Genomic DNA, 27,205 nt, shown 5'->3' on the forward strand with positions numbered 1-27,205 from the left:
CAGCACCGTAATGCCTATGAGCAAAGCATGAAGCTGCATGAAGCTGCGGTAGCTGGTTCAGGAGCAGCTTGGCCTGCCATCCAGCAGCAAGGTGCAAAGCTGAGGGCTCTGCTGCAAGCTGCCCTTCCTAGCCAAGGTGCCAGGATATGATTTGTATTTTAACCAGATGCCCGTACATCAGCCTGTTTTGAATTCCTTACAGGGTCAGATGTCCACCAATCTCCTGGATTTACATTTGGCTTGGGATAGCTATCCTATGCTTGTAATTATATTGTTTTTTTACATATAATTATTTTTATACTTCCTTTTTGTTAATGTATGGCTGCTATTTTTAACTTCATGCCCATTGCGGGAAGTTTTTCCCTGGGAATTAGCAATTACGATTATTTTCATAAAGTAGAAATTAGGCATTCAGCATCATTGGTCTTCACATTTAAAATAAGAAGTCTTCAGGGCTTCTCTATAGAACTCTTCGCTGGTATTTGCCAAGGCTGAAATATTTTGGCTGTCTGAATAAGAATACTCTGCTCACTGCTTTTAAAAAGCAGGCCTGTCTCTTTCACGCAGTTTAATATGAACATTATGAACTCAGCACTGTCCTAACCCCTGTCTCGAACACCACCTTAAACGTATTTAAAGAAACTGGGTTAATTAGAGACACCAAGGATACCTGCTTTAATTTCCTTCCCAATGCATGCTTTTGTAGCTCAGACATCTCACTGTGGTATATATCTTGGCTACACCTGAAATTTCCAGTTCAATTTTCAGTTACAAGTTGTGAAACGGAGGAAGAATCCTCTATATAAGTGCATTTATATCAACTCTTAATCCATCCAGCTCTTTTTCCTACCTCACTCTTCAGGTTTTTGACATTTTGTTGAGAGAGCTGCTGTGGCAAGTTTTTGCTGGTGCACATTTTGGCATGTACACTAGATGAAATAGCTGAGTTTTGCCCTCTTGCCCAAACCAGTGAAAACCATTCTTGTACCCTGGTGAGCTAGGTGCACACTGGCCTTCATCTTTAAAAATAGGTTTGCATTTTCTCCTCTTTTTGTGATTCTGCATCTGTTTAGTTTCTAATTCATCTATTTGTACATCTGCAAGAAGTAGAGCAGCTTTTAATTGCATCCAAAGCAAAGAGTTTGAGAGGATCCTGTTAAAGTCAGAAAAGTCAAAGAAACTACTTTTTTTAAAGAACCAAGAGAAATCACAAATAACTAAAAAACTGTATTTATTTCTGTTTTACCAAACTGACAGTTCTTTTAGAGCTACTATGAGACAAACTCCTGGCAATACACATACACTTCATAAAGAGAGCTGTCAGGAGAAAAAGAAGTGCCAAACGGATCTGAACGTCTTTGAAGTGGTACCATTCTCTTCCTGTGTGGTATTGCTCTCAGACACACACATTTACTATTTTCCATTTATATAATGCTTTTTGTGAAAAGGGTTTGGGAAAACTTTATGGGAACTATGACAAACTTAACAGCTAACCTTGCCATGCTTAAGTAAGAAATCTAGCAGAACCATGAACAAACCTACAACAAGCCTCTTCTGCTTGATCTACCCCTTCTTCCCCACCTGAACATTCAAGTTTTTCAAAAACCAGAATTTATTTTTTACCTTATGAAATCACCATGCTACAGCTGGGAATTTGAAAAATACAGCATGGGATAACAACCAGACCCAGTTCAGAGAAGAACTGGGCATCCTAGCCAATGGCTAAACCAGAGTTTCCACAGCCTAAGTCCATCGCTCCATTTACTGGCCAAGTGAACACCTGAGCTCGAATTACTCCACAAAGATATAAAAATGCAGGCAATTACTCCAGCGACTCTGAAAGCCCCGATTTTCAGCTGCAGAACTGTTTTGCACTGTTTACTGCTTCCAAATATTCCTGCATGGTGTAATATGAACTCGTCTGCTCTTACCACTTCCTCATGGCTTGCAATTTCTTCAGTACTTGCATGTGTTTTTGCATTTTACAGACCATCAGCAGCTTTTTAGATCCATGACTACAACTCAGCTTTCCTTCACGTTATTTTTAGCCAAAACGAGCTGTGAGGGACAAGTTTTGAGCTTACATTCAGAAAACGACTCAAGAGGCCAGTCTTGCAGATGTGGTCTCTCAATCTTTTTCCTAAAGCTAAGTGGTAATGGATCCTCCCGTCATTTCTAACACCCCAGTCGGCGGCAGATCCCGGAGGGGAGCCGACTGCATGAGCTGTGTCCCCACCCCAAATTTTGCTGAGCCATCAGGCCTGTCCTTCCGCTGTCGGAGGGCCGGGCTGTCGCGTCCCGCCGGCTGCCTCGCTAGAGAAGATGAAAGCAAACGCTCGTTACCGATTGCACCGCCCAGCTCCCGCGCTCCCCTCCCACACGGCGGGGCCGCTGCCGCTCGGCGCCGCGGCGGCAGCGGCGCTCGCCGGCCGTTGGGGCGGGGGGAGGGGCGAGCCGTGGCCGTTGGGGTTTAAACGGGAGCGGCGCGGCGCGGCGCGGCGCAGCGCGCGGCGCTGCCTCAGGTGGGTCGCGGAGCGCGTCTGGCGGGAGCGCTGCGCCCCTCAGCCCGTGCGGGGTCTAGCTTAGCCGCTGTTACCGGCGCGTCCCGGGAAAGGCGGAGTTCGGAGGTTGAGCGCTTCCATATGAAGAGCTGACTTCGCTGTGCAGGAAGGCAAAGAGAAAAGTACTTTATTACTATTATTGTTATTATCATTATTGATTTGCCCGTGCAGCTCGTCGCCTTTGTATGGTGCAAAGCGCTGTAYGACTTTTTTTTCTTCTTCTTCTATAAAGCAACAACAAAAAATCACAATAATCTTACTGTGGCTAAGTCTCCTCTGTCTTTCCTCTGTTTTYATAATAAATCTGTAGGCTGCGGCGGGCCAACCAATACACTATGTTTTGCATGTCTGTGGTTGGAACATTTTTGTTGAATTGCGTGAATTCTCTGAGCTGCTACCTATGCAGTAGAGCTTTTCATTTTTGTTATGTTCTTAAATAAGTTTATAGGCTGATAAGTGCACGACTCACCACTAAAAACGTTTTAAAATATGCTTTGATTTGGTGTCTGTGAAACGTGGAAAATTGTGGTTAAATCGGTAATCATTGTAATTCTTTCTTTCTCAATTGCTTCCAGGTTAACAAAAAAAAGATGAATATTTTCCCATCATGTCTCTCCAGGCAATAGCTATAGCCAGCTATGCTGGAACAGAGATCTTCAAACAGTCCAGCTCTAAAAAGGTAAAGCAAAGAAAAGAAAACTTAAAAACTCTCCTAATGTTTTCCTTGACTAGAGACCCTTCCTTCTCTCTCCCTCCCCCCAAATATTTTAGTCTGCAATGCTTGTGGTAAATACTTTATTTTTCATTATGGAGTTGAACTTTGGAAATACAGCCTCAAAACTGAAAAAAGAACAGCTGATTTATGCTTTGGAAAAATGTGAAATTGTTTGTCAGCTTTTTTTTTTATTATTATTAACTATGGCTGCACATTGCATTCAGGCATCTCTGTTTTCTTATTTTCTGTTAAGAATTATTTAACTATGTTTTTTGTTTGTGGGAAAGTTCCTTCATATTTAATTATTAATCTGTAGTGTTGTTTAAATGGTAGTATTTTTAAAGTAAATGGAAATCTTTTTATCAAACTTGTCAGAATATTAGCTGCTTATAAGATCTAAGAGAKGGATGGGTTGTTCAGAAAAATACTAACTTAAAACATTTATGCTTACTAATAAAGTATTTGCATTCAGTGTGGTGTGGGGCAGTTATACTGAGAGCAGTCAGTTAACTACTGATTTTAAAAAGTAGTGACTACTTGAAGTAAATTCTTATCAAATTAATTGTTAAATAAATGAGTTCCTGTGAGAATTATTTTGCCCAGTAATCCTAACAAGACAGTATTTCTGTGTAGTAAAGTCTGTCTACACAATGCTTTTTCTACATTTGTGGAGGAGTGAAAAAAATGGTACCAAATCAGTTATGGGACAGAATATTTCTGTAAGTTTTGATGTAATTAAACACAAAGTACTTGAAAGCAGCCTAGTCTTTCTGTTGTGAAACATTCTTGAGTTAAGAGAATTTCTATTTTTCTTGGGGTTTTGCTTTAGAAACTTCTGCTTTCTGTGAGCCTGAAGGGAATTTGGACAGGATCTGATCTGAGTTACTAACTCTCCCTCAGGATGGCAGTGGGAATTGGAGATGAAGAGAGGATGCTGGAGGGCTGGGGAGAGATTACCTGTGTTTCTGTGGTGTGCACTGTGGGGCTGTGGAAAGGGTGTGGAAAAGGAGTGTGATCCCTGCATGGGATTTGTGAGCTTTGGGAGACCTCTTGCTGTGCTATTTTGGGTGTATCTTACTTCCTTATTGGAATTAGCCCCTCAATAGCTAAGTTAAACTGCTTGCCCCAATTCAGCTTACACTGATTGGACAATGCAATAAATCCAGCTCTGAGGTTGAATTGGAATGAATTGGAAGTGTCATGACCACACAAAGCAAAGTGCTGATCTGGTATAAACCCACTCAGCCAGTTCGAATGCATCCAAAATTTTTGTCAGCTTAAACTGGCAGTCTACATGCCAGATTGAGTATTATCTGTTTGTGTCACATCTTGCTTACTGCTGAATCAAGCATATTGCTAGCATAAAGTCTGTAACTATATGGACTTGTTACATCAAGTTAAACATGGTTATGTGACCACACTGGATCCCAGGCAGCACTGCTGGGAGATCAGGCAGCACATGGATCAGGTAGGTGATGGTTATGGAGTCAGCACTTTATTTATATATTTACTTCACAGTTTGTCTGTGTCTAAACAGACTCTTCCTTCCAGCTACAAATTGGCAGTTCTTTGAATTCTTTTCCAATTAATCATTGCTGTTTTGACAAATACATGAACATCTGAGTTCAGCATTTTATCATGTGCAAGATGAATGCAGATTAAGTCCTATAGTGGAAAGTTTCATTTAAATCAACCAATGCTTGTAGTGGAGTTAAGCATATACCTCAGTAGGTATTTGTAATATGTTCTGAGAAAACATGCTTCTGAAAAAGAAATGAGATGGTTGTCTTGATAATTGAAGTGGTGAGGGGAAACAGCCTGTGTGTGTTATTTTGTAGTTAAACACTGATTAATTTTGTAACTAAATACTCTAGTCCAGAGCCAGTAGTGGGCTTGGGTTCTGAAATGCTGCTTTTGATCACCTGCCTTTGAGTGAAATGCAACATGCAGAGTTAAGATGCCAAAGCTGATTGTATAACACATGCTGTTGGGGAGCTTTCCAAACTGGCATTTAGGAAATCCAGGCACTGACAGGAGTTGGTGACTGTCAGCAGGCTGTTAACAGCGTTCTTCTGAAGTGCCTTTGATGGCTGTACCCCCAGTCTCACACTCATCCCATCATAGTATTGTTCTCATATAACCAAATTGTCCGTTTGTTCTTGTTCTAGATAAATCGGGAAGGCCATAAGGAGATTTTTACAGAAACAGCATATTCTTCAAATCCCTCTGTGCATACTCCAGCAAGGATTAGCTGTCTTGCTCCGACCCCTCAAATCTCAGTTCTCTCAGGTATGCCATTTTATTYGAAGAGTCTCCCTAATTGCTGGTGCTAATAGCACTAGTAAAAGCTATTGATTAATATTTGTTTTGAACAAATGAAATCTGATTGCAAAGGATTGACTTTCAAGATGAGACATCAAAGTATATTGAAGAGYTTGAAAGTACAGTTCTTTGTCTTTTAAAGGGTAGTTTGCTCTTCTATAGTTATGCCAGTATTTTGAACACTTGAGTAAAATACTTGAACTATTCAGATGGTTCTATGGAAAATGTTTTAAGTCCTTACTTGTTCAAGAACTCCATTCTCTGATTTTGTCAAATTACCAGAATGGCTCATGTGAGTATCAGTTGCAAAACTGAACTTGAGATTTTGTAACTASAACTAGCCTATTCCTGGTATTGGTTTAATTTCCTTTCAGGCTTGGCAGTGCAGAAGCCTGACTTAAATCAGCTAAGACCAAGCTCTAAAAATTTAAGAGAAAAGAGAACGGATATTTAGCAGAGCAAGTTGCCATGTGACTGGCACTAGAGATGCTCATCATGCTGGCATGATGGAGGTGAAGGATGAGAGGAAACAGTAAGAATCTTAGGTCCTTTGCAGTAGGAGAGCAGAAGAGTAGTTAAAGGCAGCAAGACTAAATGTTGTGCTGTGCAGAAAAGATAATGTTTTTAGCCTGGGCTAAGTTATATTTGTGCAACTGAAACATTGATAGGTATCAGAGTGCTTTATTTTCGTGAAAAGATTAAAAAAAAAAATTTGGAGAGAGTATGTTTGTAGTTGTGGGTGGGGAATGKTTTGAAAGTCAACTAGCTTTAATTTTCTTGCTCCTGCTCTTGCACTATAGTGCTTGACTATACTGGCAAAGTATTTGTAGTGCAGAGCCTGTTTGGCGAATGCCAGCCAAGCAAAAGTGCAATTTCTGTGGCCACCTCTACATCCCTGCTAGAGTCTTATCCTGATCAGTGACAGGTGGCTGGTCCTGATCACTGTCAAAAATGAACTGTTCAGCTCATTTTGACCTGGCCTTACTGTGGAGATCATTGCTAGTAACTCTTTTACCATAGCGCTTATGTGTTGTTGTTAATGTTGTTATTTTTTTTCCCTGCTTTCTCTTGATGAGAAGTGCTTTTTGTAGGCTTGCTTTTCCAAAAGTTTTGGTTTGGATCCCTTCATTAGTAAACTCTTATCTACCAAGCAATTTGAGTGCATGCTGGCAGGTGAGTGGCTTGTGGGGAGGTTTGTTTTTTGAGATGTCCAAGGAGAGCAGCCTCTGGGCAAAGTCTGCTGTCTGCAAGATTTGCTGCCTTTTCAAGGAGTGGTCTTTACTATTTCTCGTGATCCTAAGTARTTGATCTTTGCCCTGGAAATGAATCTTCTTGTTTGTATCTATTCTTAGAATTTTTACAATCAACTTATCTGCTCGGAAGGAGACAGTTGATCACTTTGTCATGTGGTTGGTAGCTTCTTGTTGAAAAATACCAACCTTTTGTCTGACCTTCATTGCTTAGATCATAGCGGTTCCTATGAGGCTTTTTGTTGAAGATATAGGACTTTGATTTATTCTTGAATAGCTTCCAATTACAGTGTACACTTTTACATAACACTTCTGTTGTCATGTTTGCCATTGCAAGCAGTTTTTCCATTTTATATTGAACTTCAATTTTGCAGTAGATTATTTAGGGCTGTGGCAGGTAGTACTTTTCCTTCAGAGGCTTTTTAATGAACTCACTCTGATTTTATTTGTGGGTCCTGTAAATGTTGCCACCCCTCTGACTAATAAACTAAAGGTTACTTTGGCCTTTTATACAGGACAAGGAAGTGTCTGAAACCTGTAAGCACCTGCCCTCTTTTTCTCTTTGTATTATTACATGTATGTGTTTTCCTCCTGCTCTTCTGATCCTCTGTGTGTCTTGCTATAATTTCTTTTCTATCCATGGTTTAGTATGAGAACTGGAATGCCTATTGTTTTTCTTAAAGTTTGTACAGGTTTTGAGCCTTCAGAACTAACTTMAGTTAATAGTGGTGGGAGACTTTCTTTAACTACTTTGGTTATAGAATTTTGTAGTTCAGATTTCATTAGGCACTGACAACACCTTCTGCGTACAGATTTACGACTTCTTTTGTGCATTGATCTGTTGCGAAGCATGTAAGACTGTCTTCCAGAAATAACTGTTTTGGGCTATCGATGTGGCAGAATTCTAGTAGTTCCAGGGGATAAATGAAATGCCAATGTAATTCCAGCAAACCTTTTCTGGAGAACTTCTTAAACCTTAATGCTTCCTGATGTGAGCTCAGGCCTTCTTCAATAGCCTATGACTTTCCAGAAAGGATATGGGGTTGATAAATAGCGATTATAAATATTTTTGTGTGTRTGTCCTTTTTTGTTTTTTTTCAAGCGACCTTTTTTCTTGTTGGCAATAGAGCCAGAACATGAAAATGGGAAAATGGTAAATAGCAGGTCTGTAATAGTTATTTACATTGTACTTTGTCCAGTTTTGTAGAACAATGATGTTTTCGAGCACACTAACAACCAGCCACCATCAAAGTCTTAAATAATTGTATGTGTTTGGCTAGAAGCAACCTATTTTACTGTTGATTACTTATGACCCTATCAATGACAGAACTACTTCCTGATTTGCAGAAAGCAAGATCTAACTGGAACAAGTGGGACAGAGTGGTGCTTGAATTYGGTTCTCGCTTTTCTCAGCTATGTCAAAAGTGAAAAAGACATTTTATTCATGCTGTAAATTAGTCTCTTTTAAATTATTTCCTAACTTACTGATTTCTTTCTCCTGAACAGATGAATACTTGAGGCCAGCAGTGATTGGACATGCAGGAAGTTTTGGATCATACCCAGATAGCGCTGAAGCTATCAAAGACATTCTCTTGTCTGTTCTAAAGGCATCTGGTCTAAAGCCCTCTTCGCTGTCAGAGCAGACCACAATGCAGCGATCAGAACATCCAGRCAGCGACCTGGAGCAATGGGAAGAGAGCAGTGATGGGGATAACAATGATGACAGCGACAGCGATTCTACACATCACAGTACTGTTTATACACAAACAGATATTAGGTTTACAAGACATCGGGCATGTTGGGACAATACACAGTGTGATTCCACTAAACCTCTGCTGGATTCTTTGTTTTGCCCGCATTATTCTGGCAGGGATCCATCTACTTCCTCCTTGAATGGTTTTGCTCTTTCAGAACTATCTTCTTTGAAGCAGGACTGCTTTACCCAAGTGACATTAACAGGAGGCACAGTCACATCAGCTGTTGTCTGTTCTGGAAAAGAACATCGAAACTTTTTCAGTCCCCCTGAGCGAGACTTGACTTTTACAAGTGTTTGCCCGGATTCAATARTTAGTAAGCCAGTAGATCCATTAAAATACCATAGTGCTTTGGAGTCTGCACCTGTCAGCAGTGGTGACTGCAGTTCTACATGTGGATCTTGCCAGCCAGAGCCACTGGATCAACCAGGTAAGTTTACATTTGCAGGCCTGTTTTTTAAGATTTCTGTACTAGGAATGGAGGGACTACTGTAATTGAAATTGACCTTGTTTATGGGAATTGCAAATGATTATACAAGTGCTCTCATTCAACATAGGTGAGAGGAAAGAAGAGAAATCTCAAAATGAAGGCAAGTGTTAGAGTTAATGAAACAGGAGACTTTCTAGCTTGGAGTTTTCTTTTGGTCTGCAGTCACAGGAATGCTACTTTAGTAGAGACCTACGATAAAATGTAAAAATCATTGAGCTGTGGTCAGTGCAGATCACCCAGCAGATGAGACTACCGCTGACTATATTGTCTTCACAATTACTCTTATTTTGAAAGCAGATAGCAAAGATCTTGGTGTCTGGTAGAGACTCACTAATGTGTTCTGACTCTTACGGACATCTGACATTTGATATGAGCTGGAAGTAGGAGATCCCCTGATTCAGATTTTGGGTTAACATCCATTCTTGTTAGGGCTAAACCAGCTTGTAGAGCTGATCTATTTTTCCCTCCTACTTCTCATCCCCTCTTAATGTGCACCACTATTCTCAGATCTGTGGCCATTCTAAATCAGATCAGAATCCTTATTACTCCTCTGTCTGCTTCAGATTGCTGATAGTGCATTGAGTGGTTGTTATCCATGAAGAAGAGCAGATGAAAGCTGCTAGCAAAGCTCATCTCTGAGCTGCGTTCTTGTTCCTGTCATGTGGTGGAGCAAGCCCCCAGCAGCATGGAGCCTTGCAGGAATGAGTTGAGGCCATTTTGTCAGGGTTACACCAGAGCTCAGCCACATGCCCCAAAGCTGGCAGGTGGAGGAGCAAACCTGGCACCTGCATGATGGTGAGATGTGCCAGCCTTCCTGGTCTTTGGCTCAGGTCTGCAGCCGCTTAGCTGGAGAAGCAGAAGATACTTTTTGTGTTTAGTACCCAGCATTATTGTTGGTATCTTCTGCTACAGTGAGATGAAGCATTTTTATTTTTGTAAAGAATTTTGTGTGTATCCTGATCTTATTAGATAGTGAGGTACAAAAGAGTTGATTCTCTACTGGGCAGAAGACAGGTGGGAGGCTGCAATTTGCCTGCCTTCATATTATAAATACAAAATGTAAAGGCTGTTTTATCTCTCTTTAGTTCATAGTAATCAGGGGCTAAGTGTTAAACACTGTTAAACTCCATTTTCAAGGTCTAGTACCATCTGTGTATTCACTCAAAGCGTATCTAACCTCTCAGTTTGCAGTGAGCTCTCAAATAGGCACATGCCATTGCAGAATCAGAGGCTTGTAGTAGAGGCTTTTTTAATAACTTTATTGACTTTATTTGAGCTTTAACATTTTATTTTTAAATCTCAAACCTTAATTCTTGATAGTTAATTTTAAAGTATTTTGAAATAATTTAGCTTTATTAGTTTTTTAATAACTCTTTAAATAATAGAACAGGGACTCTTTAATAACTTGGCCTTCTGGGTTAGGCTGTTGCCAACCGTATGGCAAAGACTGTGGTTGTTTACCGTACTGGGAACTTTTCTGGGTATTTTTCAGCTGATCCAGGCATGATAGACTTAGTGCCCAGCAGAGGTGTGACGAGCAGCAAACAACACCCTGTGTTTGGAACTGAATTCAGCCAGTCATGCAGGTTTAGGTATCTCAGCCTGGAATACCTAGCCAAGTCTCTAAATGTCAGCAGGGATAATTAGGCACATGTATAAGAACAGAGAAGGTGGTAACACAATTTTTCTGACGTGAGTGAGTTGTGTCTCAAGTTTCTGTGGGAGTCAATATTTTTGTTTCTCTGGAAGGTGATCACAGCAATAAGGCTAAAGGCAGCCTGGTGACTGAAAGTAGCGTCCATGCTTTTACCATCTAAAAAGTAATTCTTGTGGGAACTGGGGTCCAGTTACACACTGTGTTCTCTGTGCATAAAACTTTGGTTTCTTTTCTCTACAACTTAAAATTCTGCATACAGCCATTCACTATTACTTTCAGCCATTTAAATCCCAGGTGCAGGAGAAAGGGCCAAATGGCAAACTGAAAAAGAAGAAATAAAATGCTTAAGGACAGGAAATATATGGGCACATCACATGACCTTCCCTTTCATTGCTATTTCAAAGGAGGTGGATCCTCACTTTTGTTGTTCATACACAGATTACAAAGGGGTGGAGATATGAGACATGTACATGATGACAGTCATGATGACTTAAAAATAAATCTTTCTTTCTCTTTTTCCAGTGGGCTTAAGGGAGTTGCTTCTTATCCAATGTGATTCCCTTTAGGATTTGTCACTTTTTCATACTTCAGAGGGCCAGCAGCTCCTCGCAGCTTTCTGAAAAGTTTCTGTCTGTCTTAATAAGGAGTCTGTGGCTGAATTTGGTCTTTCTGGGGAGCTTCATGGCTGGCGTGTCACCAGCACATCACAGGGCTATTTTTTTTTAACCTTTGTATGTGTCAAGGCCACTTCCTGTTGTGGCTCCTAGGAGAGCTCTTCCCTCAACCCCTGCTGCCTTCAGGTTGTGGTACCAAGGAACAGAAGGGCAGATGGGTTATTTTGGGTCAGATGTGGATAGATTTGTGTTGCAGGATGCGCTGAGCTCCTTTCTGTAGRTTGTTGTCCTCTAGATCTTTTCACTATCCTCCATTTGTCACCAAACTTCTGGAAAGGGAGTAAAAATTTTAGACTTGTAATTGTTCAGTTAAAAGCTATAGTAAAACTTGATTCCAGTAAAACCTGCCTATAGTGATATGTGTTATTTTGAAGTACTCATGCAAAATGTGTGTTTCTTGGTATGGGTCTAGATCCAATCTTTCCTGCCTCTTTTTTTTCATAGTYATCTTAGCTAGATTGCTTCAGTATGGAAACAACCTGTGCTTTTATAGAAAAATGATAAAAGCAGAGTAATTTCTATGTTCTGTTAAATTCCATGAAAAATAAATGTCTCATTAAGTCTCCCCTTCAGAGTCCTCGTTCTTTCAGATTATTTTTGTTTGTAGCCTTTCTTTGCTCTGCTCTTGTCTTATTTAAATTCATGTCCTCCACCTTTGTTCCTTTTCATATTTTTAAAGATTTTTTTTCCTAACTCTCTTAGCTCATTTACATTTCTCTCACATCTTTAGCAACACATACAGCATGCTGTAAATCTTTCATGGTTTGGAGTGTTCTGCCATTCCTCCCMAAAAAATCTTTGTGGCACCCAGATGTCACATAGTACAAAACTTTGCTTTCATGAAACTAGATTTTGTTTAAAAATACAAAATCAGAATTGCTGTTGTTCCTCTTTACACTCATTTTAGTAAAAGGTGGAAGTGGGATGCAAAGGGTAAGCAAGAGAAGGCTTCCATTTAGATTTCAAAACACATTTAACAGCAGCCTTACCAGCTTGCTGGTGCTGATGTTTTAAAGATAAAAAGGAAACATTTGTCCCATTTCTTCATTTCTGCTCTTTTATATTCAGAGCCTTGGTTCTGTCTCTTTATCTTAACTGATAAGAACAGAAGCTGTTAYTGAGCTGTTAGTCTTTATCAGTACTGACATCTCCCCAAACACTGTTCATCCAGTAAGATGAGTCATCAAATAGATCTGARAATAACCTAATTGTATAGTGACTGCACTGATTAAAAGTGTTTTCAAGTCAAATCATCAACATGGTATGTGTCTTCTGTTTTCCTCGGTAAACACAGTGTATTAAGTATTAACAAATTCTCTACAAAAATGTTAAGTTTAACTTACTATAGCATCATACTGACTTATCAGCCTGACTTTGTTAATGCTTAGGGCAGTATAACAAGATTTACAAAATATGAAGAATTTAAAGTAATCCTGAGAGCCCTAGTCATCATAAGTAATTTTTGTGTTTTGTGGATCCTTTCCCCCCCCCCTTTTTAAGATTTTTTTTTCAAACAAATTCAACTTTGAATTTTTTKGGGAAAAAAATTGATTAAAACCTGTTATCCGGAAGCGCATTAAATAGCTTTTTTGGTGGTAGTTTTTAGATGGGATAAATGTTATACTGTAAACATCAACACAGACTTTATAGGTGAAATAGAAATGAATCTGTACCAGACCAGAGAAGAGGGAGGTAGTAAACAAATGTGTTAATATGCACAACTGGAGTAATATCTCTTGATATCATTTTAGCATGGTACACTCACAGAAAATACATCTTCATCACTCTTCTAGCAAACTTACTATAGCAGTGTTTGTGAGTGATTTGAATACAAAACATAGACTTTGATCTCATGCCTTCAATTTTGTTTCCTATATGTAAGTGAAAATAGTCATTCTTTTACAATCTGTGGTACAGGTTAAACTTGCAGAAAAAAMAGATGTGTTCTCTGCTTTGCAGTAAAGCATTCTTAATGGGAAAAGAGATTAACTTTGTTTCACATACTTGTCATAACTCAACAGCTAATACCAGGAAACTAAAAACTGCTATTTTGGGAAGCACAAAGTACTGTGGGTAACGCATGTGCTCCATCCAGATTTACTGCTGTGCAATAGGTGCTACATTTAAAAAAAAAAAAAAAAAAAAAAGAGGGGGGGAGAGAGAGAGAGTCTCTTAAGGTATGGAAACATAATGGTAAAGTTTTCCTGAGCTTGCTGTAGTCGCACAATACTAGCAGTGATTCAGTAGAACCACAATGCATGCATTGATGAGTTGTGCTGGATGAGGCTCTTCCCTCTTGCAGGGGTTAGGAGCTACTTGAGAGCAGCGGTGGCAACCCTTGCATGGATTGGTCACTGCTGCCGCACAGTGTGTTGCTGTGAGCCCAGGAGGTGAGAGGGCTGGCCTTGGAAGAGTGGTGGCACTGCCACGGTGTGCTATTTAAACTAGTTTCTCCTGGCAATTGATATCTGTACTTCAGGTTGCTAGGGTATAAAGGCCAATTTGTTTCTCACCTTTCTATCTGCTTTTCCTTTCACCACTCTGTCCAACCTCAACTATGGTCTGTTTGGGGAAAGACAGTTTGGCTTACTCTCTGGAAATCACCCTGCACACATCTTGGGAACCATAGATAAAGAAACAACTAATAAAGCTGATGTTATACCTACAGGTTCTACTTCACCTTTGAACATGAACACTGTTCCCTTGAATCGATCCTTACAGGATATCTTTGTGCTTCCAGAAGATGTGGAGAAGGTGAGGACATCAATTTTTTTTCCTCCTGTTTTACATGAGATAAAATGTCAGGAGGCATTTCTCAATAATTCCTGWCAATGTTACTAAATCTCTGTAGATGCTCTTTTCTCTGGTTCCCTTTATGGGGGGAAGAATAGGTGATAGAAAATGTGTTTCCTGGAACATGGAAAAATGCTGTATTTTCCCCTATTCTTCCCTTCTTTGAATGAACAACCCTTCAATCTAAAACACCAATTTCTTTATTTGTTTCTAATCTCCATTCATCATAATTACTTTGAATTATTTTAAAAATAATTCAGTATTTTAGATCACTTAAACATATCCCTTCTCATTCCAGCATTTTCTCAGACATACTCCTTGAGCTGAATAGACAGGATTTGCCTCATGCTTTTTACTGTGAAGAGACAGGGGAAAGGCTGACTTATTTGTGCTTATGATGATCTTGTGAAATTGCTGTAAGAAATTACAAAGCAGCTGACAAGCACAGTGTTTGTAATGTTGCAGTAATTTAAGGCACTACGTAATTGCTCCTAGTTTGCATAAGGATTTTAAATGGGCTTAGGTGTGTTACCAGATAGGAGGCCTATTTGAGCCTATAAATAGAGATAAAGATGGCAAGATAGTACTGTAACACATAACGGTGTGCTAAATTGGGCCTTAACATCTTTTTTTAATGTTTGGAAAAGAGAGGTTAATGCTATAATTAACTATTGCAATAAGTAGGATTTTATATAAAAAGACTTCAAAAATTTTATTTAGAAAATAAAATTTTTGCAGCTCTGTGGCTGTGGAAGCATCACATCCTGGGCCCAAGAGGTGATTGTTTGTGCATAGCACTTACTGCAGTGGCAATTTCTGTGTTTGATTCAAAGCTCTTGGTGTCTCTAAGCTACATTTAAAAAAAGAGGGAACTTTTGGAACTCGCTTTTCATGTTACTTTATGTGTAAGGAATTTCAGAAAGGAGGTGACACTTCTCCATCTGTAATATGGCAACCAAAAGCAAAGTAATCTGCTCTCGGGCACCAGGAGACCACTGAGTAGATGCCTGGATTTGAAACCATGGTCACTGAGTAAGGCAAGATCATGTCAGCTGCTTCTGTGCAGATAGTTGGGAGCTGCTATGATTACAGGTGGAAAAACTGCAAATAGCTGTCACCATGAGTGGGACTGCTAGAGAATAACRTTCTTAGGCTGTGAAATAATCTCTGGTTGAAACTAGTAAAAGCTTAGGAGACCAAAGACTAAGCTACATGCAGTGTTAACAAGTCTGAGGGTTGCAGTCCTGTGCCAGGAAGGAGAAGGTCCAGATGATCTAGAGGGACTTTTTGCTGTGATGTGAGTGAGAGAAAAGAAATGAGACTAAGTTGGGTCTTAGCAGAGATGAGACCTTCCTAGGGTAACAGACCCCAGTGAGAGAGAGGTGAAAGCTGAAGGAGGTATACTCTGTTTAAGTCACTCAAGTAGAATCTTGTGCSATCTTTTTCAACACAGCTCCATCAGGTATGCTCATGACTACTTTTATCAGCAGGATATGCTGGTGTGCTGTGCTCTCCCAGTAATTTAAGGTTAACCACTGTGACATTGGCTCTTTGAACCCTCAAAATAGGAGGTTTCCTCTTCCAGCTCCCCAAAGAAAAAGGCCGTGCAAGTCTTTCCTTTGCAATGGTGTGTCCTGAAGTTCCCTGAAAGTCATCTCTGAAGAAACTGTTAACCAAGCAAGTGATGTTAATGAATGTTAGGCATAAGATGAAAGTCTCTTCAAACACCCTTCAAACATGCGGACTTGTTGGGCCCTCTAATATTGAGACAACCCTCTTTTAAATGCATTTGCTTTAGACAATTAGAAAGCAGAACAGATATCTACTGTGCAGCTTACGTTTYAGCTATTTCTGAACACTGATGTTTTTCTTCGTACTTCCTGTGCAGTTTGTATGGGATGTCATGAGTACTGACATGAGTGGTACAATCTTTTGTAGCCTAAGGACACTTTAAAAAAATCATTAATTATTTTATACTCAAAACTTGTAGCCTTAGGTACTTCCAGGTCATTTCAGACAGGTTTAGCCTTGCACAATGTAAACATGTGCACTTGAGTTAAGGAGGAAGGGTATCCTAGGCATCTCTGAGTTCCCATTTGTGCACCTGAGTGCACCTATGCCCTGTGACCCATCCGCTTTTGAGCTGAGCCTGAAGCGGGAGCCCATGCCCAAGGCAGCAGCAGTAGGATGCTCTGCTGGAAGTAGGGGGAATGACAGTGATGCTGGGGCAGAGAGCATAAAGGCTGTCCAAGTGTGTTGGTGGCCCGGGGGGTGGCTTTACAAGTTCCCTTGTTCTGGAGGATGGGTAACCCATACAGGCAAGACGACAAGGGACGCCATGGAGAGGATTGCATCTGGCATAGGAATGCCACAATGAAGCTTTGCAAAATATTTAAGGCAGTGCAAACACCCCAAGTTCTGGGCTTTTGCTTAGCCTTATCATGGAATTTCTATGCAGCCTTGAGTTGACCATGTAAGTTTTCCTGCTACATATTCCCTACGTAGTGGTATCAGCTCACCTGCTTAACTCTTAACAGGCAAAAGCATTTTACTAGCTTTCCTACTACTCATCTTCTGAAGATCTACAGTCCCGTTAAAACTTGCTGCTTCTGACCCTGTCTATGTTAAGCATGCATGCAAAATTGCTTCTACGCAACTAACTAAAGTAAATCCTACTAAATACATGCATGCATACTGAAAATATACAATGTAATTAGAAGACTTGCATCCCTGAAATGTACACCTATTCTTCAGTTAGGCTTGTAATCAAACTTCTTTTTGTGATACATGGAGAAGATAAAAGCAAATTGAATGCTCTAGTCAAGAGTGAGACAGATAATTGTCTGAGCAGTTGCCTTTTGCTTATTGCCTCTGAATTACCCCGAGTGTTTTTTGATGTTTAAAGGGAAAGTGAAATAGCCTTACATTTTCATTTCTTGAGTTGAAGTAGCACAGGGAAAAATTGGGCTGTGTTCTAATGAGCGTTTCAATTTTGTGTCCAGGAGAACGCACACTTCTTTGTTGCAGATATGATTATAGCATCTCTGGAAAAGATGAAATGTAATATCCTAAGCCAACAGGCAGAGTCCTGGGGTCTGGAGGAAACCAGTGGATCAGATGGCAGCTATCTCACTGATTTGGAGTTTTCTTCTTATCCAGGAGTAAAGAAGTCAGATTCGTCTGTTGCCTCGTCAGACAGTGGTTATGAAGGCAAGTTGCTTAGCCTRTAATGCAACCTTTCTGCCAGGCTTTATCTTTTATTACTGTGCAAGGAAATACTAAAAATTCAGGTGTTTTGTGGAATGAAATTCCCTTCAAGTCTCACAACACCCAGTCAGGGCTGTATTCTGTAGAGATCATTATTCCACAGGTGAGTTACCTGTTATATTTTTTGAATGTTCATATCTCTGTGTTTAATCTACCTCCTCATTTTCATATATAAAAAATGGGTCACAATAAGATTAAAGTGACATGCCAAGCACAACTCTCCATAGAGCATGCTTGTAATCGGTTARTTTTTTGTTAAATCCTCTTTTGTGGGATTTGAAGTTCATCTCTTTCCTTCCTCTGTGGTGTGCAGATCAGGCCACGTAGTTGATCTGAGTGAAATTACCTGAAATAGTTGTGCACATATGGTTTGAGGCAGGATGACAAAGGCTTCTGGCACTAGAATGCTTGTGTTGGCAAATGCATTGTGTGGAGTTCAGTGTCTATATAAGATAAATCTTGGTGATGAAACTTAGTCTAAATGTCATAACTCCTGGAGAAAAACAGTAGTTCGCTTGCACATAAGAATACCACCTTTTATACAAAATACTTTTGTTTGAGTCTCTGGAACTCTTCACTCTGATGAAGCTTGTACTTGAGAAATAGGCTGCATGACATACTYCCCAGAATGGGCTTCCACTGTGTATATGAAAGCTGCTGTGTAAATAAAAGGTGTAAGTTAAAGTTGGGAAGCAAAATAAAGAAAAGAAAAAGGAATAGTGATAAATATAACTGCAGCTACTCTGGAGGTACTGGAAAAGTTTTACAGATGCCTTGTTTACTCTGGACAGGCTGTGCTCTGCTGAATGTCAGCTCCTCAGTACATCTACCATCACATCATGAGGTTACTAGATTTCCATGCCATGGTGACTCAGATGATGAATATGTAATTATTGGTAAGACTTCAAAATTTTAATTGTAGAAACAACTTTATTGTTCAGCTGAATCTTTTTCATCACTTGGAAAATTTACTGACATAGTAGGCATTTTCACAGGAGAAGTGACATGACAGAATGGAAAGAGCAATGTATGTGTGACTCTGTTAGAACATAAGTGTGMAACTCCAGAGTGGTGCAGGATTTCCTTTCTACAAATGAACATCTTTGCTGTCTTATTGGCTAGAATTGTATTTAAGGAAGGCAGTGTACGTGGGTGAGCAAAGTGAGAAATTTGCACCTCATTTACAGCTTCAGCCAATTACGGCAGCATTGTTTAAGAGAATTTAGGACAGTGCACTATTACTTCTGAGTTTAAAAAGATTTTTTTTTCCACTTGACAGCTCTGCCTTGTACTGCAGGACTAGAGTGCACTGTCCATCTCTGTCTCCTTGTAGTCTCTGGTGCTTTACTACTTGGGATCACAAGTTTCTCTAATTACCTCCTGTGTTTTACATATACAAAAATATAAATCCTTAAAAGTGGTCTGGACAGCATTTAACTTCCATCTTACTTTTTACTGTTAACAGATTTTTCTTTCTTTCTTTCTTTTTTTTTTTTTTAATTGTTCCATTTGGTTTAGTAGAGATTCACTTGTTTTTCATCTCCTTTTTTCCTGAGCTCAGAATGGGGAACTGACTCTCAAAGCAGTTCTGGTAGCAAGAGTTATTTTGATGCACATGAGTGGGGAAGCATTTATCTTCAGAACAATATGTTTGGCCAAAATCAATGCAATCAGTGTAAACACCTTGTGTAAGCATTTTTGTCTGTATAAATGAAGATGTATATGCTTTGATTATTCATCTCACCTGCTACTAACTTGATCATAGTATTATGTTTGTGATCAGTGTCTCAACATAATTGTCAGGGTCCAAAAGAATTAATGTGTGCTCCATTGATTTTGTACATTAATGTTCATGTCCATGAACAGGAGCCAAAAGGCTGCTTCTATCATGAGCCTTTTGAGTGGGCTTGGACTAGCTCAACTTAGTTTATTTGTGATTTCTCTGCTCTGGAAGAGAGGCTGAGGGTGGTGATTTGAGGCATAGCTATTAGGGAGTACTCTTCACCTGTGTTCTACAGAGGAGATCAGACTCCTTATCCCTGTTTTACAGCCAGGGCTGAAGAAGTTCTTCCCCACATCCAACAAGAGTGTCCTAAAGGCAAATATATTTTGATATATATATTATAGTAACACAGAAGATAAAGATAAATCAGTGCTCAGTAATAGAAGCTGTTTTCTTAGATAATTTTCTTCGTGATAATTTTCTCCTTTACTGCAGAACTTGAAGACCTTGAAAGTCTGTCCGTCTCCCCAGATGAAAGGTAATCCTGTGTATCTTAATATAATAGCCTAGTGGCACTACCTTTTCTGCTGAACCAGCTTGCTAATGCCTTCTGGGGCAGGGAAAGGTGTGGGAGGGGTAAAAAGCTCCTAGAGAAGGGGAAGGAATGCTGCTTGACAGCAGACTTCTTTGTGGTACTTGGCTTAGCGTAGCATTCCACTCGTCCTCAAGTCTTGCTGAAGGGTGGTTGTCGTGGCTCTTTAAGGGCTTGGGTGTATCAAAGCAAGGGAATAGGAATAAAAGAATGGGAGAAAACTTTTCAGGGATGCAGAAGAGGCAAGGGAGCTACCAATGACATGCTGCTATTTTTCACCATCTTTATTCCTTGACTTTTCAGATCATCTTTTGAACGAGGCTGTAATTCTGCCGAAGCAACAGCTCAAGAGCTGTACAGAACTTTCAGAAAACACTGGTTGCAGACAGAAACTGCAGTTCAACTGTCTGGTTGCTTGAGCTCATCTAAGCAGAGAGTGAGTCTGAGCAGAAAATTTGGTTTTCAAATGATCATTGTCTCACTCCACCTGCTTCATTGTTATGGAAAGGGGGAARCTTCATTAAAAGTAGTACAGGCAGAGTACTTGCAGATTATTAGTTTATTTTAAAAACATTTTTGGAAAATACCTTCTCTGTTTAGCAAATTTCAGTGCTTTTAACATGTTAGGCAGTTGTGCACAAATGAGGATGGACTTCAGTAGTTTCTCCTGGGCCTGATATGATGCAATTAAACTAAAGGGGAACTTCATTCACATGCAGGTGAAGAGTGAACTCTGAAATCCTGGTGTATAAAGGGAAATGTTTCGTAGCATTTAGTATGTGTCCAACTGATGGGCTGTTCATCTACGTGAGTTTCTTTCTTGAAAGGTTGTACTGAAAGAAGACATTCCAAGAGAGCTAGAGTCCAGTTTGAATCTGGCTGAAGAAATAAAGATCGTGTCCAAATTAAGAGGATCATCTGGCTGGGCCCCACCAAGATCTCAGATTATATTTAATATTCATCCCTCAGTCAAGTAAGTCTAAAGGATCTGAGTGCTGTCATGGGGACAGTATAGGACTTGTYCATAATCTGCAAAGGAGCCTGGGTGATTTAGCAGAGAAAAACTGGCACTGAGCTAATGCAGTGCAGCCTTCTGCAGTCTGTCACTACCTTCACTAGAAAGTAGATGGCATTTTTTTTCCTTTGTCAGCACCTTTTTTCTGTCTTGACACACATGTCCTGATCAACATGACGTGTCCTTTTAGATAATAAACATACAGTTTGGCGTTACGATTGTCGGACTCCTAAAAATTCAGTTTTGTGGTACTTTGAGATTACTTGCTACAGTTTCCCCACTTTTCTACTGACATTTTATGCAAAGTAGGTTTTCAGCAAGGAGAAGGAAAACAGATTGTGTTCTGTCTCACTTTCCTTGAAGTGCTGTTAAATGCACAAAGTAGAGAAACTGGCTAATTCCCTGTGTTGCAGGCCCAGTTGCCTTCTCAGTTACAGAATATTCAGGCAGGTGGTGGTTTTTCCCTTTTCCTTCATGTTGGTGATAAGAAATGGGGAAGAATTTAACTTACTGTAAAGAGCTGTCTTTAGAAGCAATGATGACATTCTCCACAGAATACATAGGGTCCCACTAAAATACTTTCAGGTCATATTTTCTTCCAGAACTCTCCTCTTTATATGGGGAAAGAGTCAACTTCCAAGCTGGAAGTATCCATTGGTGCCAGAGTAGGTGACTTGTACTTTGAGGGAACGTGTTTTGGGTCGCGAGAGGTAACTGTTTGTCTTTGTATTCAGGAGAGATGCTGTGGTAGCTGCCCAAAACTTCACGTGTGTTGGTTGTGGAACCCCAATAGAAAGCAGTAAGTATTACAAAACAAAAGAAAAAGAAAAGCCTCACAATTAGTAATGAGGTTGCAGTCTTCACCTGCGTGGCTGTATGACAACTGTAAATTCTACCTGAGCTAGAATGAAAATTTTATTGTTGGATGTGCCTGTAATAAAGTGGGCGGTAGGAAGATCTTATCACTGCCTGGAATTTCTCATTACGGATAAAATGTGTGGTGGATACCCTTCTGATACAGAGTAAAAATTAGTGACTGTCAACAGTAAAACAGGAAGTTTCCTTTAGAGGAAAAAAAAAAATCAAGCCTCCAGGCTGCAAAACATTATTTTTATTTTTTCAAGTTTTCTTCTTATTCAGTTGGGTTTTTTATATGTAATTCCTGGTCTGTGCCAACTTGTGCAAAAATCTTGTTCAAAAAATCTTTAAAAGCAAGCTTATAAATGGCTTTGTTCTTTTGGATTTGTTTAAATTTTTTTAATGTGTTTATCAGAAAATCAAGGCTTTCAAGCCTTGTTCTGCATCTACCAACAAAGCAGCATTTGTGATGGCTGTAAAGTATCAGCAGTCTGCAATGGCACATTAACTCAAGCCAACCAAAATGCTTTATACAAAAAGTGCTATACAAATGTAACATCAAATCAGTTTCTTCTTCCATTTGTTAGAAGTTGGATTTTTTTTTTGTTTTTTTTTGAGGTTTTTTGTTTTTTGGCAGGTGAGGCAACAATACTTGCCTATGAGCTCATGGTAATGATAATCAGTTCTGTTTGATAAATATGTCAGCAAGGGAAGTTTTCTGTTCTGAGTATGAATGCTGTCCATGTGTTTACAACAAAAACAAAAAATCCCAACTTTAATTAACAAAATTAATTATTCCTCACTCCCAGTAGATTTAAATTATTAGACTGAATAGATATACAGAAAAGAGGTACAATCCAATAGACGTTCACGCTTTTATTGTTACCTGCTTGCAGAATATATCAGGAGACTCCGCTATTGTGATTACCTGGGGAAATACTTCTGTGACTGTTGCCACAGCTATGCCCAGTCTTGCATTCCTGCCCGAATGCTGATGAAATGGGACTTCAAAAAATACTATGTGTGCAACTTTGCCAAACACCTACTGGACAGCATATGGCAGCACCCAGTTTTCAATGTATTATGTATCAACAAAGCCCTCTATACCAAAACAAAAGAAATGGACAGGGTGAGGGTAAGTAGGACTCCTTCTGTTGTGAATTTGTGGGCTTGAGGCTTTTGGGAAAAACTCTTCAGGGCAGGTTGTACTTTGCCCCRTGTATGTAGGAAGGGGAAATAGTTGACTTCTCTGCATTTTGCCTTGTTTCATCACCATTTCTGGGTCTTGCCCTCTCTCCTCTCAGACGAAGAGGGAGAGGGTTTCCAGGTTATGCCAGAGATCTCATTCCCTGTTGTCTTTGGAAGGCATTTCTTTATTGGTTTCCAGTTTGAGTTCTTTGAGGAGTGGGGCTCCTGCAGTGAATAATTACCTCTGCTAAGCAAGAGGCTGTTGGAAAGCTCCAGAAATTTTGAATGACTCCTTATTTTCGTGGGCCGTTAGCAAAAACGTGCCTGGCTCACCTAAGGGCTGTTCCTCCCCACCTCTGCCCAGCTTTAGGAAGGGGGCTTTGCGGAAGATTACAAGCCTGCTATGCCTTCCCCTCTTGGCTGAGACTTCCACGTGCAGAGATTGTTACTTGTTCTTACAGAGGTTCAGATCTAGCATCTTGCTTGGTGTGCTGACATGGAAAAATTTGTAGCATTGGGATTTGCTTCCCTTGTCAGTGAATAGAAGTAGCCTTTGCATTTGTAGGCCTTTGGTATATTGGACAATCCATTTGTTTTTACTCTCTGCTGAGTGAGAAATTTTTAGTTTTAGATTATGGCTGATGTACTGACAAAGGGTTGCTGACTCATAGTAGTGTTCTGCACTTCTGAATGTATAAATACAATTATTTTTCATTTAAAATTTTGTTTTTCTTCATCCTTTAGGAGACACAAGAACAGCTTTTTCATTTAAAAAAGCTGTTGAAAACCTGCAGGTTTGGTGAAAGGTATGGACAATGATTATACACAAAAGCTGATTATAAAGTATATAAGGTGCTTAGAAAGCTGCCTTTTCTAGAGGTATTTCAGTACAGTTTTTAACAAGCTAATCTGATCATCAGAAAAAATTGTGATAACGGAGTTTCTTTCTATTGCATTGCAAATACCAAGTGAAGAATAGCTTCTATGTGGTAGCTTAATGTTCCTTTTAACATCCTTAGACATTTGATTGTAAATAATGAGTTGTTTTTTTTTTTCAGAGATATATTTTCTCCTACTTTGTCTCTCTTAGGCTAGCTAGTTCTTAAAAGGCCAGAGATTTTCATGTATATCTCTGAGATAATTTGTCTTAATTACAAATTGTTCCGTGTGTGTTTAAAAATTTCCTCCAGAAATTTGTCATCTGCTCAGTTCAGTTTACTTTAAGTATATTGAAATGGAAGTAGTAAATGAAAGTGCAAAATACCAGATAGAACATTTGAAAGTATGTTTGATTTATGTATTAAATTTAGACCTTAGTATTCACTTGCCTAAGCTATGGACATAACTAATGATTAGACATGTGAGTGATAAAGTGATAACTTCCACCACAGAATTGGTGACCTTTTTTTTTTTTAAAAAAAAAGGAAATAAGCAAACTAAGCAATGTGTTTTTTCTTCAACGTGGACCTCTTCAAGAAAAGAATCAATTAAATGTTGACAAAAATTGAATACGTATATATTTTAATAATCTGCTTCTCTCACCCATCCATTTTCTGTTATAGAAATAAGCATTACGATCTCACTGTACCTTCTGCATTGATTGCATGTGAAAAGCTTTAAAAGTGGTTGCTGTATTTTCAGTGTTCACCCACTCAGTATGAACACAATTTCACCTGAAAGTGATCTATGCAGCATAAAAACCCTGGAAGATCTTTTACCAAAATTAAATAACCTTAATTTATTGTATTAGAATATTGTACAGGCTTTTACCTACTCTTTCTGGAGTAGGAGCGAGCCCGTTACATTTTATTTGAGAATTGTTGAAATAATTGCCTGTGGCAACTCCAGTGTCTAAGTAATGTACGTTATAAGTAGACTAAACCCCTAACCCTTCAGTTTTTAATACCAGGTCAAATGAGGCAGGATTTAGGATGGATCTGCTTTAGGTGACCCCTTAGTGTCTAGAGAATTGAGAGGCTTATTCTTCAAATATGCTTGAAAGAAACACATTTTCTTGTAACTTGATCTAGATTTTCGTGTTTTCTCCACAGGGTACTGAAAGAATTTGAACAGGTCCCAAGCCATCTAACTGAGGAGCTGCATCTCTTCTCACTGGATGACCTGGTGAAAATCAAACGAGGGCAGTTACTSCCCCTTCTTAAAGATATTCTGAAAAGCTCCACCTCTCATGTGGATGGTTGTGAGGTAAGGACAAGCCAGGGCTCTCTAACAGTATGAAAAATGCCCCTACAGACATTTGCAAATATATACATAGACCAAACTTGAAAGTAAATTGACTCTTTTTGTTCTTGCAGCTCTGTCAAGCAAAGGGGTTTATCTGTGAATTCTGTCAGAGTGCGGACCTAGTCTTTCCATTTCAGATTGCCAAATGCAAAAGATGTGCAGGTATGTTCCAGACTGAACTTTTTTTCCTCTTTACTGGGGGATGTTGGCATGTACAACCATTCAGGCCTGTTTTTGGAAAACATTGAGAATATGCTTCACTGAAAGCACGTATATTTGAAATCTGTGACTGTCTCGCACCAGTGAATTCAGAGAGCAAAAAAATATGAACTTGTCTGAACATAACTGTGGCTTTCGGGGGGAGGCCATATTTTTGGGTCTGCACTGGAGAGAAAGCCAGGGACTGCATTATATTGCTGCTATGTCAGATCTTATCAGCATGCAGTGGAATGCTGCGAATCTTTTCAAAATAYTTAGCCATAGTTACTACAATGATTGATGGTTTTGTGCTATTGTTTACTTGCGTAAACTAGATAGAACATCTGTCAAGGAACAAACCTATTGATTCATTTTTTTTTCTTGAATGTAAAACTGCTTGTATATATAAACAGAGTGCAAAACATGCTTTCACAAAGCATGTTTCAAGTCTGGAGGCTGCCCCAAATGTCTGCGGATTGCGGCTCGAAGAAGCCTTTCAGAAACGCCATCATTTGTGCCTTTGTGAAACCGGATTTCTCCAGTGATGACTGTGGATTTCAGAAGATGCTTAAAGCCAGATCTTCAGTTGGCTGACTATGAATTAGATAATGTTGTTTTAGACATTAATACTTTTAATGCATGTCTTWTTAAAAAAAAAGGGAGGGGGAAGAAAAAACAAGGACTTTTGGGGGAGTTTTCAAGGATGATATTAAAAGTTTCACCTTAACTGGTGACAGAAAAATTGGATACTATTTTTGTGAGCAGCATTTTGCTGCTGTTTGTCCTGTATGTAATATTTTTTAATATTTTTTAATATTTTCTTCAGTGTAAGAATGKTTCCTCTCTGTAACTCTGCATATAATGTATGAATAGCGAGCAAGTTTTGGAGATTCTTACCTGTGTCAGACTTTAGAAATAAAGTGATAAAATATTCTCCTAAGACTCAGCAATAGAAAAAGCTCATCTGTGAGCTTCCTGTAAATGGTGATCTGAAATTCTATTCTGGCAAACACTGTACATGAAGTAGTAGATTGTAGGTTTGCCTTTTAGAAGGATGTATGCAACAACTCTACAGAAATATCTTTCCAGACTTCTTTCCAGAAATACGAAGAAAGGTAGTGGGTGAGCAGGAGAAGTATTCCTGTCTAAATCCTTCCTCACATCCAGAGCATTCTGAGCCCTTACTTGAAAATAAAGGTAATGTAAGGGAAGCTTGAAAGCTAATTTTCTTCCCAGCCCCATTGGTTACCTCTGTACTTGAGAGAGAGTYTGGACCAGTGCTATATTGCTGCTAAGTCAAATCATTCTATTCATTGGAAATGCTGGGAGTCTTCCCAAACCTTTCCTAGGCAGGGAAGCACCTCATGCCTTCAGAAAATTAGAGCAGCTGCTCGAATCTATAAAACAATTTTCGTGTTTCTGTGGCACATCTGAAATACCAATGAACAGAGAAATCTAAAAACTTGAAAGCATGTACCACAGTTGCTTGCTGCCCAAAATGATGTTCTTAATATTTTGAATTTGTTGTTCTTGTTTTGGCTTTTGTTCTTCCTCTCCATACCCACTAGCTCCAGCTGTTAGCAAGGAAAAAAAGTCATCTGTAACTGTTATCAGTGAAGTTCACCTCCAAGCTAACTCTTACAGTACTAGCAAGCTCACTAAGTGTTTCACTTAGTTTTCTTTTCTTTTCTTTTTTTTTTCCTTTCTCTGTGGATGAAAACAGCTTAACTACTTATTGCTCATAAGGAAGACTATAATCTCTTACTCAACATCACCAAACGGATACTGAYGTAGGGTGAGATGGGGTGAGAAAGGGCCTGCTTATGTGGCTGACTATTTAATATTATGCAAGAGTAAATTCCCAGTCCTGCATCTGGGTCTACAACTAACTGGATCACATGAAA

General features: G+C 39.4%; 1 protein-coding gene across 1 annotated transcript; it reads left to right on the plus strand.

Annotated features, from left to right (window-relative positions):
* Nucleotides 1-3,141: 3,141 nt before the first annotated feature.
* RUBCNL (rubicon like autophagy enhancer) lies at nt 3,142-26,216 on the plus strand. Its single transcript, XM_085324987.1, has 15 exons — nt 3,142-3,240; nt 5,445-5,565; nt 8,355-9,032; nt 14,092-14,177; nt 17,219-17,426; nt 18,275-18,379; nt 19,702-19,744; nt 20,102-20,234; nt 20,626-20,771; nt 21,548-21,612; nt 22,568-22,806; nt 23,604-23,665; nt 24,911-25,064; nt 25,175-25,265; nt 25,715-26,216. Exons 1-15 carry the CDS (start codon nt 3,169-3,171, stop codon nt 25,825-25,827), a joined length of 2,316 nt encoding a protein of 771 aa, XP_085181113.1. The 5' UTR covers nt 3,142-3,168; the 3' UTR covers nt 25,828-26,216.
* The last annotated feature ends 989 nt before the right edge of the window (nt 26,217-27,205 follow it).

The sequence above is a fragment of the Rhea americana genome, unplaced genomic scaffold (assembly GCF_003343005.1).
Source record: "Rhea americana isolate MKP2758 unplaced genomic scaffold, rheAme1 scaffold_95, whole genome shotgun sequence".
Lineage (NCBI taxonomy): Eukaryota > Metazoa > Chordata > Aves > Rheiformes > Rheidae > Rhea > Rhea americana.